The sequence below is a fragment of the Chironomus tepperi genome, unplaced genomic scaffold, assembly GCF_022539635.2.
Source record: "Chironomus tepperi strain 1889 unplaced genomic scaffold, CSIRO-AGI_Ctep_v1 contig_354, whole genome shotgun sequence".
NCBI lineage: Eukaryota > Metazoa > Arthropoda > Insecta > Diptera > Chironomidae > Chironomus > Chironomus tepperi.
In genome coordinates, this window is record NW_027226476.1 from 2657124 (window position 1) to 2673343 (window position 16220).

A 16220-nucleotide genomic window follows, 5' to 3' on the forward strand; every position below is an offset into this window, starting at 1 on the left:
GCGGACGCGCGTTTGGCATTCATGAAAATGAGACGGTTGGAACTGATTTTCAACGGAAAAAGGAAAAAAGTCTATGTAAATGTTTTTATTATTTATTATATTTTGTGATTGTGGATTTTTCTTCAATTGGAATTATGGCTTTTGACATGAAAATTTTGAATGAAAAAAGTGGTTGGGTGGAGGAAGAAGAAAAACAACAAAATATAAAGCATTAAGCTAGGATCACATAGAGTCTCGAGTATTTTTTTTAGAAGCTTTTGAAGATTTTCTAGAAAAAGGAGATTTAAAGTCTTTAAAATTGAACAATCCGGAGGAATTTTAGACGATTTTTAGAGAAGCTATTGAAAGTTTAGTAAGATAATCCTTTTTAGAACAGCATGTTTTATATTTGAAGGCTTTTGGAAGCGACAATGAAGGAAATACTTAGGTGTTCATTTAAATATTAAAGAATATCAGAAACTGAAGTGTCCGAGCGACATAAATTAGGATGAAGAGCCTAAAAAGCTCCATGCCGGACATTCTTCATTTTTGTCATTCAGATAGGAGGAACGATTGGTCTAGTGGACAACTGAAGGACGTTCCGTAAAATATTCCATTAGTCGACCTTAGGCCTAGTTATTAACTAGAAATCATGTTAAGCTGTAAACTAGGGCCATGTTCCTCAAAGCATGTTGAATTTCGATATCTTAAAGATTTCTGGAAATGACACTTGCTAGTGCTTCCTTATTGCCGTAACAAAATCTCATATAATGCGCTCTACCCCCCTCAAAATCTCCATAATACACACCTCAACTTCCCTAACTATTATTTAACTTTACGCTTAACTGTGCATATAAATGAAAGAAATAGCAAATAAGACATGATTAAAATGATTTATAATTCCAACTTCCAACATGTTTTAGGTTTTTTGATTAAACGAATAAATTTACATATTGATTTTCATGCCACTTTTTCTTTTCTCATTTCCTTCACCTTCTTTTCATCCGTCTTTATTTGAAATGTGACGCGATAGAAAGGAGGAAAAATAAATTAAATAATAGTAATACGGTGTGTTGAGTAGCTTTGCGGTTCTCCTTTCACAATATTCAAAATTCGGGGTGTGTAGTCAGGGGATGGAAGGTATTTCGAAGGTAGAGGTATTGCTCAGAGTTCAAGGCAATGTTCAAAGTCTTCTGGAGAACAGAACGACACAGAATGTAGCCTTGGAACGGTTTAAAGGTATTCGAGCCATTCCTTGAAAATAAAGCTCTAAGTCGACGGAAAATGAATTTGATCGACTCATGACCTTTTATGGACCGAGTAGACCTCAAGTTCTATTCAAAATTAAAATGCATAAAGAAATTGTCAAGCAAAACGCATTCAGGTAACTCAAGTTCCCGGCCAACCCCCAAAATAATCAAAATCCATCTCTGACTCAAACTTGTGCCTTCATTATTCACACACATATATTTTTAAATAAAAAAAAAGTAAAGCATAATATGATTTATCTTTACCAATTTCTCGCTTCTTTTACTTCTCTTTCTCACCTTAATTTCATTTTCTCGACATCAACATCAACACTTGGTTCGCTTTAATCTATAAAATATGCATGTACATCCCCATCACATTACGTATGCAATAGGAGGAAGGACGAAGTTTTTCTCTCTTCATCTAATTTACTCGCTCTTTCAAAAGCGTCTCTGTTTACTTTCTCTCATCCCTCCCCCGTACATCCTGGTGAATGAAATAAAAAAAGAAGTAAGCAGCAGAGAAGGAAAGTGAGTGTGGCTTTCTTGTTATTTCATTTTTTTTCAACATGTGAATGATGAATGTTTATGCTAAAAAAAATATGAAGTTAAATAACAATTGAAATTGAAACGGCAGTAGCAACAATAGCAAGCAGCTCATGTGTATGCAAAAAATGTAAATGAATTTTCATAAAAAAATACAATTTTAGTGATATATAATAAAGTGAAAGAGAATAACTTATGAGAAAAAATAGACACTAAAACATAAGCCATAACAAAAAAAGAAGTAAATTTTTTATAAGTAAAACCACAAAACCCAGCAACATCGCAAAGCACAGCAGATTTATATACAGCATAGAAGAAGACAAAGAAAAAAAAACTAAATAAAAAGAACATACACTGGCATCATATTATTATGGATATGGTATTATGAAAAGGACACATGTGTTAATATTGTGCACATAATGGATATCCCAGGATATTTAAAATGGGCCTCAGTAGAATATTGAAGTCCTTTTCGACGATTTCGTTTACGTGGTTTTATTTATTTATTATGCTGGAAAATGCTGATGCGAAAATAGGTAAGTCCGAATGCTTTTATATTAAATATCATATACTGTTTATGTCCATAGCCATAAATAAATATAGAGCAGTCACCTAAACTGTCGCATTCAATATGCCAAAAGTAATTAATATTTACATTATAATTATCCACTCGATTCTGACTATTTACATACTTACGTCATGCTCTACTTCTTGTGTGTGCTACCATTTGTGTGCAAAGTGTGTGAAGGATATATTTCATGTATTAATATTTTCCATGTCTACAGGGTTGGGTAGACTGTTATAACCAACATATTGTAATTACCAGTTACAATTATGGATATTTTTACAAGCTGGTTTTATTATGTGTGGTCTTCAGGCAGCTGTCTTAAATGTGGGATGCTGGGTAGAGAGAATTATGGGATATTTTTACTCATGTAACAGCTATTCATCGAATTATGTATGGCATCGACATCTTGTAATTACGTGAAACGAACAAGAATAGCTTCTAATGAAATGGATTGGAAGAAAATTGTTCATATGCTGTTGTGGTTCTCGTTTGTGGTCTCAATGACAGATGATCTTGAGTTAATGCTGTAGCAGTAGGTCTGCAGCTTCGTTTATAAATTCTTTAACTCTACTGGTTAACAATGGAAGGCACATGGTGTAGAAAATACGAGGAATCAAGCTTCAAGTTGTCGTGTGTCTGACCTGATGTAGGATTTCATAGAATCTTAGAGACAGTCCAGAATCACGTCTGATATTTCGCTATTTGTACGCCGTGTGCTTTCCGGGAATATAGCTTTTATTGAAAAAACCTTATCTATTCAATAATACAGCCCATCCCTGTATATTCCAAGCATGATTTATTTGAACAAAAAGGAGGGAGATTAAGCATTACACTAACTCCATATTTATTGTAATCAAGATTGTTATCATTACCATTATTGTCTTTGTTGTAGTTATTAGCAATGACAATATTTCTTGTATACAAAGTATAGAGTCTGAATTTTTTATAAGTTATTGACAACTTACCAACCGAGTAGATAGTAATTGCGATATATTTTCCTCATCCATTCAATTAATTTGTCAATTTACGTCGCTGCTAACAACAACCTCTATTACTGCGATTAATTTCCTTTCTTTTTCTTCCTTAACGATTACTTAATATCCATGAAAAAAGAAAGTCAAATTTAAATTGTTATGTAAATTAAGTTTGGAAAGACAAATGATTAGATAGAGACTGCTAACTCGTCAATTTAATGATCATTGACTTACCTGGAAATTTCAGTTACAGGTTTTATGTTTAACAATTCATTGTCTATGTCCATAAAGTTTCGGTTTGATGGTTTTAATATTTTCACATTCTATGTATTTTCGTGGAAAATCAGATTACATCATTGCATTAAATCCTTTAAATAGGAACTAGACGTAAAATTGTGAATAGGTTAAACGAGGCATCCTTTTTCCATATTTCTACGACTGTTCCATATGCTTCATGCAATTAAGCTTATTTTCATAAAAATATTCGCATGTCATTTCCTGTTACTAGCTATAAAGCATTGTCCATAGACTGGAATCTGCGTAGAAATCTTCCATGAACACTAAAGCTTCACTTAAATGTTCAATATTGATTATTTGCTCTATTTTTCCATTCTATTATTAGAACACTACACTTGTATAATACAGCTTATAATTCTCAGTAAGTTCAAGGCTTATAACAACTCTTATGATGTAGTGTCATGTTCGTATCAATGAAACTTGAACTCTCTATCTATTAAGTTACAATTCAGCTATTCTTTTTGTATAACAAAACAATTTATATTATTTATCACCGTCAAAACGGATCAAAAGTCATGAAATGACTAATAAACATGTTAGATGTCAATTTCATTTTCATGCCAATTTGATATCCAAACACACAAAAAAAGTGCTTGTAATTTTATTCATTTCTCATAGACTCGAAATCCATCAATTTATAAATCAATAAATGTTTTTGGATTGTACTCAGCATAATGCGATTGGATATAATTACATTTAGAGATTGAAAAATCAATTTAGGTGTTGTGGCTTTTTATTTGATTAGTAGGTCAATTATTAATCACTTTTTAGTATGATATTTACTTAGAATATTTACGGCTGTTAAATGGAAATTATATGGTGATGTGATGATATGAGGGTATGGCTGGCTATAGATACTATTAATTGGGTTTTGAAATAAAAAAGGAGTTGTTTATAATGGAACATATAAGAATATGCTAAAGAAGCCGTCATGTTGTCATCAAGACACCCTCACGTCTTATCGTCAACGTGTAACGGCTTCCTAGCGACCAGGATAGTGTTGCTTGGGCTATTAAGAATCTAATATGATGCTTAATACCTCCACAACATCCCCTTCCACCTCCTCCCTCCTGGTTCTCAAAGAACTCTACCTCTACTTAGTCCCCTTTCTGGTTACACCCCTGTACTCCTGTATTCCTAATTTTTAATGATTCTATGCTAAATGTTACTAATTTGAAGCAATTTTGAGGTTTATGTGAATAATTTCGTTTAATTCTTTTCTTTTACAAATCCTTCCAGAACAGTTAAAGCTAGGTCTCATTTTAATGTAATTCCTGTACTAACAATAAGTCATAGAAAATTAAAAAAAATCCCAGCCATTATACTTTTCAACATAAAAATAAAAAAAAAATTGTTAAAAGCTTTCATCATATTTGTGCATGTTTATACCACGGGGGAAATTAATGTGAAAATGCAAATATCATGTTTTTCATTTTATAGAGTATAATTATGCACAAACATCTATTTTATATTTCAATTAGATAATAATGCTGTTGCATTAAAAAAAGCTATTTTTATGAATAATGTAAATAATGGATTACATAAAGCTACAATTTTAATGCGATTAATAAGGAGTGGAAAATGCTTGTCGGACAATTTCTTTTCAACTAGATTGCTTAAGTATTGAACATTGTAATGATGGACAATTGCTTGAAGTGAGACTTACTCTTATTGTTGCTTTATGTTTGGGAAAGAACTGAAATAGCTTTTGGCTTTGTACTGTCTACCATTTAAAGAAATAATTGGTTTTTAAGAAGAACTTCATGTACAATTAGCAAAGTTTTGAGCATAAAGATTCAAAGTTAGAATTTTACTTGCCTATAGGTCGTGTGTGGAACTTGTGTGCCTAGCGGCCAAAAATTCTTGGAAATGATTGAACTGTATTGTGCGGTCTTGGTTGAGGATTAGCACCAAGATGTGCCGCGAAAAATAAAAGGTTGTGCACCACTGCCTTAGGCTATTGAAAATGTCAAGTTACAGTTAATAATCGGGCTCAGGTTCAGTTCTTTGTCGAAATCCTGACGTTAAATTTAGCTTTCCTCATTTAGGCTCAGTCTCAGTTCTCTGTCAAAGTTCTGACATCAGCTTCTCTAAAAATAAAAGTCAAGTTTTCATGCTCAAAATTACAAACTAAAGCTTTAATTTCCGACTAAAAACACGACTTTTTGCTTTGTCAATTCTAAATTTATATATTTCAAAATTAAATTAAACAAAAAAAGTCATACATATTATTTTAAACTTCATTAAAAATTTATCACTGCCAACCACTCAGCATGAAAAAATTTTAATTTAAAATGTGCTGCTCTAAAAATGTCAACGAAAATGATAAGCATGACATCTGTACCTGTGAAACTTTTTTGAAAGTTTATTGCGCATTAGCAGAATCAGATCAAGACCTAAAAATAATGTTGTATTTTTTTTCCATGTATGATATCTTCATTGTGTATCGCTAGATTGAATTGTTGACAAACTTGTAAAATTTCTGGGAAAGTTTTTATTTTCGAAAATGTTTTGGAACTCTGTTGATGGCTAAAGTCTGTAAATTTCTACTTCTGTGAATTGTTTTGTTTGTTGAAATTTGCAGTAAGTATGTACGTGAAATGGCTGTAATGTGATCTATGCTCGAGTGGACAACTTGACATAATGTCTAGTTAAAAGGTAGACCTTCGGTAGACTAATGACATTTTCGTCGAAATGTTTCATAAAATATATTTTATTGGTCGACTGTAGTTCTAGTTATCAACTGGACATTTTGTATACATAGTTGTCTACTCGGGAAGAAGTTATTCACATCCCATGAACAAGTGTGAAACTTCCATTTCAGTCGACTTTGTTGCTTATTTTGCACAAATTAAAGTTGAAGCTAAAGTGCATTGATATCTTAGTTGGCAAAGTGCTGGTCATGAATGTTGATGTTGAAATTAAACTATCGGGTTCAAATCTTAGCATCTCCACAAGCATAGTGAATTTTCAAGAGTTAAGATACTTAGAAGATACAATATGCTTAGAAGTAAAACTTAGAATTGGAAACGTGAAATGTTTGAACGGATCGTGAATATTGTAGTTAACAGACCAAAAATAGACTAAAACCCGTAAATTCATAATATAATGGCTTTTGCTGTATCGGATCTGGATACGTTCCTGGTAACTGACTACATAAATTGGAATCATGATTAGAACGAGATTTGACATGGACACAAGCTCACATTTTTAGAGCTTTTTATCGTTCATTTAAGCTTCTTTCTCGAAATATTTCTGACATTCTCTGAAAAGTATTCAATTTTCCTCTAATTCCATTTAATTCCTCACAAGCAAGGTATGAAAAGAATTGAATTTTTCAAAAATTAAGCAAGTAAAAACCACAAAAAATTCAAGCAAAAATTTAAGAAAAATTGTCAATTAATTATTGAAAAATAAATTATTAAAGGCCAATTAAGGTATTCCGAAAATAAAATTCCAAGATCGTTCCTTTGGCAAATTTCCTCCAAATATTGCCATTGCCATAGAATTTCATTAGCTAAAAAATGCCAATTAACCAAAAAATTCTTTATATAATTTGCTTTCCCTCAAATAATTGCGAGAGCAAACAATATGGCTTCATTTTATATTTACAGATTTTCAATCATGGCTTCGTTCCCAAGACAGCAACTTTATGTACGCAATCTACTACTGCACTTGTCTTAAATCAGCTATTAAAAAATAATTTATATTCTCAAATGTACTTCTCTAATTCATTTCCGATAAGAAGATTGAACGTAAACAAATAAATCATCCTACATACCTTCCATCTTAAGAGGGATCTTGCTGAATTCAATATTTGAAATATTCAAATTTTTTGCCATCTTGCCATCTCATAATCTAATCAAATTCCTTAAGGCAAAATTTGAATATTTGATGTTATTTTATTTGCCTTTTTCATCATCATCATCGTCATAGTCATTGAAATGAGCATTAAAGAAGAACAATTTTGTGTTTCATTTTAAAATATTACCATACTCATCATTCTTAGTCAGTTCTTTTTTGTATGTTGGAGTATGTAGAATATTAAAATATTTTTCACATCTATTTTTTTGTGCTTTTCATAAAGTTTCTTTTATTTTGATGTTTTTTTGGAGGATTACGGTTGTTTCAACTTTGCGGATTGTCCTTTTGTCAGAGTTTTTGAAGCTTTAAGCATTTTATTAAAGTTGGAGTAGACTATATCAGATCTGAGCTTGAGTGGAGCAGGAGTATATTTAAGCAGAACTGAAATTCCGTAGAACTAGATTTGAACCGACTTAGAGTTAAGCAGGAATAGAGTAAGACTTGACATTAGCAGGACTAGAATTGAACAGGACTAGACTTAAAGTGTTTGTGCTTGAACATGAGTAGAGTTGAACAGGATTAGACTTTAATAGGACTAGTTTTGAGTAGAACTAACCTTGAACGGAACTTGACTTGAACAAGACTAGAGTTGAATTGGTCTAGACTTTAGCAGGACTAGAGAAAATCAGAAGAAAATAGTAAAGAGATCAGAGCATTCGATCAATGAGTTTAAAATTTTTGATTCGATTGTGGTAAAGTCTTGTTGGATATTCGTACTTCTTCTCATTCAGCAGCGTATTCACCACCAATCCTCTCCCTCACCCTCATGACTCCCATGGCTCCTACATCTACCTTCTACCACTCAATCATGCAAAGTTGTAGTATGGGTAGGCCAATCAATCATGCAGTATTGTATAGTAAGAAAGAATGATGATTTTGGCAATGATGAACTGTTAGAAAAGAGAAAGCACTTGTGGTATGAGGCTGGGATCGATTTATGGATTACCTGACTGAAAGATTACATATTGCAGCTTAGAAAAGCATGTTGCATTTTATGTACGACAATCTTGATCAGATTAACACTGCATTGTTTGGTTTACACAGGAGGATATCCATACTATGCATAGAATCTGATCATTTATAGATGTTACTCTAATTTTCGCTTTAAATCCCACTTCAAAAACTAGTCAGCATTCCTTACTTTTCTCATATTTTCCTAACTAAAACACATAACAAAATATATTATATACATCTATGCACATGTGATGAAAAATGAACGAGTCCAAGGACATTTTTATTCCTCTTTCATACCACTTTCAACCAACTATCATAAAAGTTTAAGAGTGCAATGAGCTGTGTCAGTTATTATATGGCACTATCATAAGATAATATAAAATAGTAACTATAAAAGATTCATGAATAATGAAATTCATATCTCAGATGAAATATCTCCTTTTTTTGGCTTACATACACATATTTAATAAATATACATGCATAGTCTGTTGGGTTTAAGCATCTCTCGTATTATTTCTACAGAATATATAACATTATGTGAATATATGAATGAAATGGAATCCCTTTTGTGCTGGTTGTTATTACTACTTTTACCGCCAGTACTGCTGCTGCGGCTTAAACCGACACACAGAAAAAAAAAGAGTCAAATAAAAGGCAGCAATAGTTAGTCCCAAATGCAAAAAAATTTATCTCATGAATCTAGTACAAAAAATAAAAGTTTTCAACATATTTGTATGTATAAAGGATGTACATAATGCATACTTTAATGCTGATTTTTTCACAACTAGAATGGAACGGAAAAAAATGAAGCGCAGACAAAAGTAATTGTGGATGATATAATCTAAGGGAATAATAAAGTATGGAGGCCCCATAGTGCCAACAAAAAAAAAGCTTATACACGTATGTGTGAGAAGGATAGAAGAGCTTGAACTCATAAAACAATGACAGCCGTATTACTTCTATAGTTTTATAACAACTTTATATGTCTATATACTCTCTTCACCTTCCTTTTGCTCTATTTATGTAGAAGAAGAAAAAAAAGCTTAACTTCCTTTTACTTACTATACCCATAGGAATATGATATTTCTTGCTGTCTTGTTTGAAATGGTTTCAAAGTTGTCAAAAACATGAGAAAAAGAATCTTGAAGGGGATTCATGAAAGGATGGTGGTGTTGGGGATGGGACGCATATATTACTTTGTCATACCGACAAGACTACAATGTAATTGATTGAGAATATTTACTATCGTGGGAATTGAACCCACGTTCTTACAAAAGAGAGAATTTTGAGATTTCTGGGTGGATGTCTTGTTACTTGGAGACTCTTTTGAATACTGGTCTATAAAGTAGGAGTCAATATATTCTGGAAATGATAAAAATGATCTTTAATTGTATTTTGAGGAGGTTTTTCCCTAACAAATGTAAAAAAGAGGGCAAACTCTACTTTCGTTAAATTTAACGAAACCAAATCAAGCAAAATTCAAAAATCCAAAAACCGTTAATGTGAAAAAATCAAATTAAACTGAGAAGATTCACAAATCACTCAATAAAACCATTAAGACAGGACATAACAAACACGCAGTCTATAACCAAAGTAATCAATCTGATAATCTCTCAGACATTGAGCCAAAATAAACAGAATTGCCCATTAATTCTCTATAAAATACACACACATGAAAAGAAAAGACGGAAGTTTTTTTATTGATCCTATTTTTCCTTTGCTCTTGTATGCTTCATCATCACCATTATCATCCATATATACACATTAAATTATGATGATGACGATGATGATAAAATGTCGAACGCAAACTTTTTTTTTCATTTTTATTTCGACAAATGTGTTAGAAAGCTGATAAATTGGGTGTGTATGGAGGGGATGAATGGGGATTATTTTAAAATTTATAAATAAATATTTCCATCCATTGACAGTAACGACAGTATGGTACGGAAAAAAAATATTGATCATCAAAATTTGTTATCATCGTACAGATTCTGTTGTGCTGATTCCTAAGAGTGTATCGCTTTTCCGCCTCCTCAATTCCTCCAAAATCATCGTTCCTTTTCATAAAATTTCATATTCAATATTTTTTGCATATCATTGTACACAATTGCTTTAGGATTTATCAAAAAAGCATTCAACCGTTTATTATGATATCAAATCACTGAAAATGTATCGCTTTTCGGCTCTGATAACTTTGGTTTATCTTCATCTATTAAAGTACAGAGTTAGCAGCATGTAAATTGATGTAGGTATTTTTGGAATTTCACATTTGAGGAATGAATCCTTTTACTGAACTGTCCTAATTCTATTTTCATATTAATGCAGTAGTGGGCAACCTGTGTGCCGCGGCATGCTAGAAATGTCATGAATCATATGCCGTATGATGATTCTGTCGAAGCTTATCACCAAGGTGTGCCGTTAAAGAAAAGGTTGCTCATCACTGTATTAATGCATAAATTGCCTCATTTTCGGTTTCCTACCTACATACTTAATAATAATATAAACTTTCTAAGACCACACATTAAGGATTCTACAGGATATTATTTTAGCACTTATACAAACATTACCCTTATTTAAGAAACATGAGAATGTTGATGGATTTATCATGAAAAAAGCAAAAAAATTATGAAAATTTAATGATGGAATGAATCAAGAAGAGAAGTTCAAAGGTGAAAATGAATAATACTTACCGAAAAGCTAAATTCGGATTATAAAAGTCAAAATATCAAAGCTTTGTTGTGGGCTAAACTGTGTTGGTGGTGAACATTATAAATAATATTTGTGTTTTAAGATTTTTGGTTGTGGGTTTTATTCAATCCCATGAGTTTGATTTAATCTTTTGATATTGATTCCTTGTGGATATCAACTTAATATCTCATTTGTTGAATGGATTTATGACTTATTTTTGGAGTTTTGTGTAATCAGATCCATTAATGAGGTTTAAAAAGATGTAAATTTATCAGTTTTGGGTCAGAATTGTTCATTGACTTTTTATGATCTAGGCTTACTTGACATTTAATGCTTACTTGCTCTCTAGTGGTCAAAAATACGTTATAACTAGTTTACCGCAAGTTAATGTCTAGTTGATGACTAGTTCTATAGATTTTTTTGTCCACTGGGGCTTCCTTGACTGAGCAGCACTTAGACTGGTTTCGTTATGGTTCCTAAAATGCTTCATAACTAATAAATAGTGGTCCGCTCATTCAATAAGCTCGTACTCAACTAGTGACTGAACCAAGTTCCATTTCCAAAGCAGCCAAAACCCAAAAACCTCAAAAAATCCATTCCTCAGCTATTCCTCATACTATTTCCTTTGTCTATGTCCTACATATGTAAAACACTACATTAGCTATCTGTCTACAATCAGTATCAATGACTTATGTACATTAGCGTTGAGTTAATCATTAATAATATCAGGAAAAGAAAAGGAATCAGTTAGTACAGTGATCGCATGACCAAAAAGAGAAATCAAAACAGAATAAAAGGGCAAACATTTACTCATTAGACATGCGGAACAGAATGTTTTACTAGATATTTACAAAGTCTCAATTAAGTTATGGGTAATTAAGGTCAATTTTAGGTGGGAAAATTTTGGATACTATTGATAGATATTTAGGACAATTAAATTCGAAAATTCAGTTCCATTCCGGTATTTATAAAGTATAGAGTTAATGCACAACTCAGTCGTCTGGGTAACAATGTAAACATGCCCAAACAGCATCGTAACGGCTGACTAGCTTAATTTGAAGATGAATAATGCAATTCTGCTTGGGGTAATGACATAGCAACGACTGATTTTTGCGACCTTGAGCATCCTTACCTTTACCTTTTCATCAAGGTTAAAATAAATCCGAAATTCTAGGTTAATCTGACAGAAATAAATATTCTAGAAAGCAGTAACCAAGAGACTTTAGATTGATATCTTTAAATAACCCAGATACAAGTAAATTCCATAAACACAAAAGAATCTCTTGAAGAACACTTTGTATAATAAACAAGCTTATGGTAGGAATATCGATTTTTAAGGCTTATTTTTTAGGTTAAATCATGGATTTTTTTTGTTTACCATATGAATACAGCAATATCCAAAATATCTTCATAAAGATCAAAAAAAAAATCTTTCTTTTTTCCTCACATCTTCATCCAATTTGCACACAAAGCATGCTGATATACATGTATGCAAGGACATACGAATGTATGCTTATGGAAATATATTTATTGAAAAAAGTTCACATGCCGACGCATTTATGTCTAAATCTACAATGGCTATGACTACGTCTAACCTATATATGATCCCATTTACCCAAAGTAAAAGTGAATCCTACGCTTTTTTTGGTGTAATCTAACAGATCTCATAGAGAATAGTCAAATACAAAAGATGTTTAACCACTGATTCTTATTTCTCTCTTGCAGGTTATTTTTGGCATATAACAGATTTACATTTCGATTCACAATATTCAACAAAGGGTGACATTTCACGAAGTAAGTAAAATTTACTTTTATTCTTGTTGTTTTCATTACAAAAACAGTATAACGATATGAAACAGCCGCAAGCTAAGCTTTTGTGTACATGTATATACTCACTCACAATTTATGATGTGTACAGGTAGGAGTGAGGTCTCTCTGTTGCCGCTGTTGTTTATCAAAAGCTCTTTATTGATTTTTTTTTCTGTATTGCGTTTATGTTTTTCTTTCATTTTCTGTTTTATTATTTATGCGATTCCTTTTTCCAATATTTTCATTCTCTCTCTACCTCTCGTGTATGCTTACCCACACTTTTTTGGCTTTTTCTGTTGCTGAGGTCACGAAAGTTGCGGTGCATGGACACTTTTGATGATAAACTTTTTGTTTTTAATTTGGAGAAAATTTCATGGCTTGCTGAAGTTTAAAATTTGATCATTAAATATTCAATTTTCGTGAACTTTGAAGGAGATTCAGCAATTTTGCATCAATATCCCTAACAGGCAAAATGACTGTTTTTAGATATCTTAGTGGGTATTTCTGTACCATGAAAGCATGCTCTTTTCCTGGTAATACAATCTATAAATTCAGTTGAGAACAACAAAATCTTTAAATTTAAATGTGCTACATTGTGAAACTTTCGACTTTCGCAATCGTTGTCGTCAATGCCACGTCAATTCGGAATTTGTCGTCAATCTAGCATAAAGCTTGATATTCCCAAGTCCGACTCTAAACTAGAATCAAGTCGACCTGATGACAATATGCGTCTTTTTCCTGACGTGTGCTTTTCAGACGTATTTTTAGCATGTCAATAATATTCATAAAATGCTATTCATATTGTCACTCAATTATCTTACGAAACATACAACGAAAATCACTGATCTTAACGATAGCTACTCTATTTTTGGCATAGATATCAATTGACATCTATTTACAGGACTACATCATTGACCTTTCAGTTGCTGGGTCATTAATTTTCCAATTTATTTGTAGAACTGAAACTTGATCAAGATGCAAAGCTTCAAGCATCCATAAATGAAGGAAATTAAAGCAGAAGGAAGTAAAATCCCCCAAAAAAAAATTGTTTCTACGCCTAGTATAAATCTCAATTTTCACGTTATAACTTATACAGCACATAACCTAGGCCACGAAAACCTCTTGTGGATAGAATGAACTATGGGAAGGAGGAACTATATACTCTATAGTGCCTCTTTAATGTCATAAATATTATGATAATTTATGATTCTCTATAAAAAAAATATATATTCATAAAAATTTATGATGCTTTTTTTTGTCGTTATTGCTGCTATCACTGTCTGTTTCTGTTTCTCTTATGCATTTTGTGTATAAGTTTCATCTTAATGCCAAAATTTAATAGCTTCATATTTTCTACAATAAGTTTTCCTTTCTCCACTATCCCCTAACTTTTATTGTTTTATTCTCATCTGTAGAAGATATACAATAAACTTTGAAGTTCTTTAGACAATAAACATTCCATACATTAGGAATGTTGTGCTTTCAACCATAATAATGAAATATATATTTTTATTTTTATTCTGAATTTATTTTTCAGGTTGTTGGTATCTCGAGCATCATCAAAGTAATTCAAGAGCTCCGGGTTTCTACGGTGACTATCAATGCGATAGTCCATGGAGTCTCCTTGAAACCGCAGCAAAAGCAATGAAAGAAAAGCAAGGAGATAATGTGGAATTTGTATTATGGACTGGGTGAGTTTACCTGTATACTATATATAACCATAAATAATGTCGACTAGAACGCAAGTTTCTTTCTCGCATTCAACTTATTAATTATACTCGCAGGCTTTTCGTGACTATCAACGTAATATATTGATTAAAAATACCATAATTGAATTAATTAGTTCTCAAACCTCTCTCACTTACTCTCTTTCTATTACACAACAATACTCGTCATATATGAATAGGATTGTTGCTTATAAAAATTAAATGTACAAACAAAAAACTATTAAAGTAATTAACGTTTGATGGCTGATTAGAGCGCATTTATTCCGTTGATTGTAGACGTAACAGTAGGAAATATGAAATTCCAGGAAATTATTATATTTTTTTTTCGGAATAAAGCAACAAATTACTTTGAACGGGATTCTAGAAATTAAGTGTATTGTATTATGAGATTTAGTAGGAATATTGAGGACAATGAGGAGGCTGTTGATTTGAGGATTGCTCTGATCACTTACTCTGCTCAATTGCTTACTTCGCTGGCCGTATAGATCGTCTGCAATCCATAGACTTTCGCAGTTGTCGTCTAAAATTGGCTCAATCGCTGACTGTCCTTTGCCAATTACCAATAAAAAATGATTAACTGTCTCTATCAACAGCTTGTCTCCAAGAGCCTGCTCACAGCAGACCTGGAAGGTACAAGATGTAGAAATGGCAGATAATCCAGTCCTAGTCCAGCTTGACTTTGATTTGGAGTCAAATTCGGTGAAATCCAGTCTCAGGCCAGATTCACGCCCTTTTGTCTATTCTACGCAATGTGACTTCAGGTTGAGTACCTCATAAGAATCTATGGACCATGTGCTAAGATCTATGACACGTGATTCCGACTGTACACCATAAAAACTACTGATATAATCCATAACAGGACAAACAACAGTTCATATAAGTAATTACTCTATAAAAATACAACAACAACAATAAAATTATTATTCAATCCTTAATTAAACATTCATGTTGACAGAGATTCCAATTTTTTGTTCTCCCTGGTCGTTATTTATTACAAACAATTTTATTCTGATTTCGCATATAAAAAAATAATAATTACATCAATTTATGTTGTTTTTCATGCGTGATAAGTAAATGAAAGCCTCGAATGGGCAAAGTTTTTTTTAAGCTACAACATAGACGGTTTTTTTTAATGTTTGTACATATAAAAGCAATTTCTGTTGATTGCTAATTAAAAGGCATAAAGACACGTAATGAAATTTTCAGGACAAGCATTAATGTGAAAAATATTCAGATGTGCTGTGGACGTAGACTGAAATGATGATTTTGTCTCGCTGGATCCACCTTAATATGCCACTGTACAGCGAGGATTAAATGAGTAGACTCGAACTTTTTAACCTCGAGAGGACAATTTTCAAGTTTAGACTTCTGTGTGTTCATGACAAAATAATTTACCTGCCTAAAGCTCAAAAAGCTCTCTCGATTTATACTAGGACAAACTTTATTTTCACGAAAATGTAAAATGATAAAATCTTTAATCACTTTTTGGGAACTTCTTCTTAAATGCTTTTTGTTTACTTCTTTCTAGACTTGTTTACATGAAATTCACTCTCTTAATTTCCTAGAT

At 32.1% G+C, this 16220-nt stretch overlaps 1 protein-coding gene across 1 annotated transcript in view; it reads left to right on the forward strand.

The window, feature by feature from the left end:
• The window catches only part of LOC139094533 (acid sphingomyelinase-like phosphodiesterase 3b), a 63980-nt gene that overhangs the window by 9844 nt on the left and 37916 nt on the right, over positions 1-16220 (forward strand). The window contains exons 2-4 of the mRNA XM_070645601.1: positions 1622-2308; positions 12843-12911; positions 14464-14617. Of these exons, the coding sequence (XP_070501702.1) occupies positions 2215-2308; positions 12843-12911; positions 14464-14617 (317 nt within the window). The 5' untranslated portion in view covers positions 1622-2214. The remainder of the gene's footprint in view (positions 1-1621; positions 2309-12842; positions 12912-14463; positions 14618-16220) is intronic.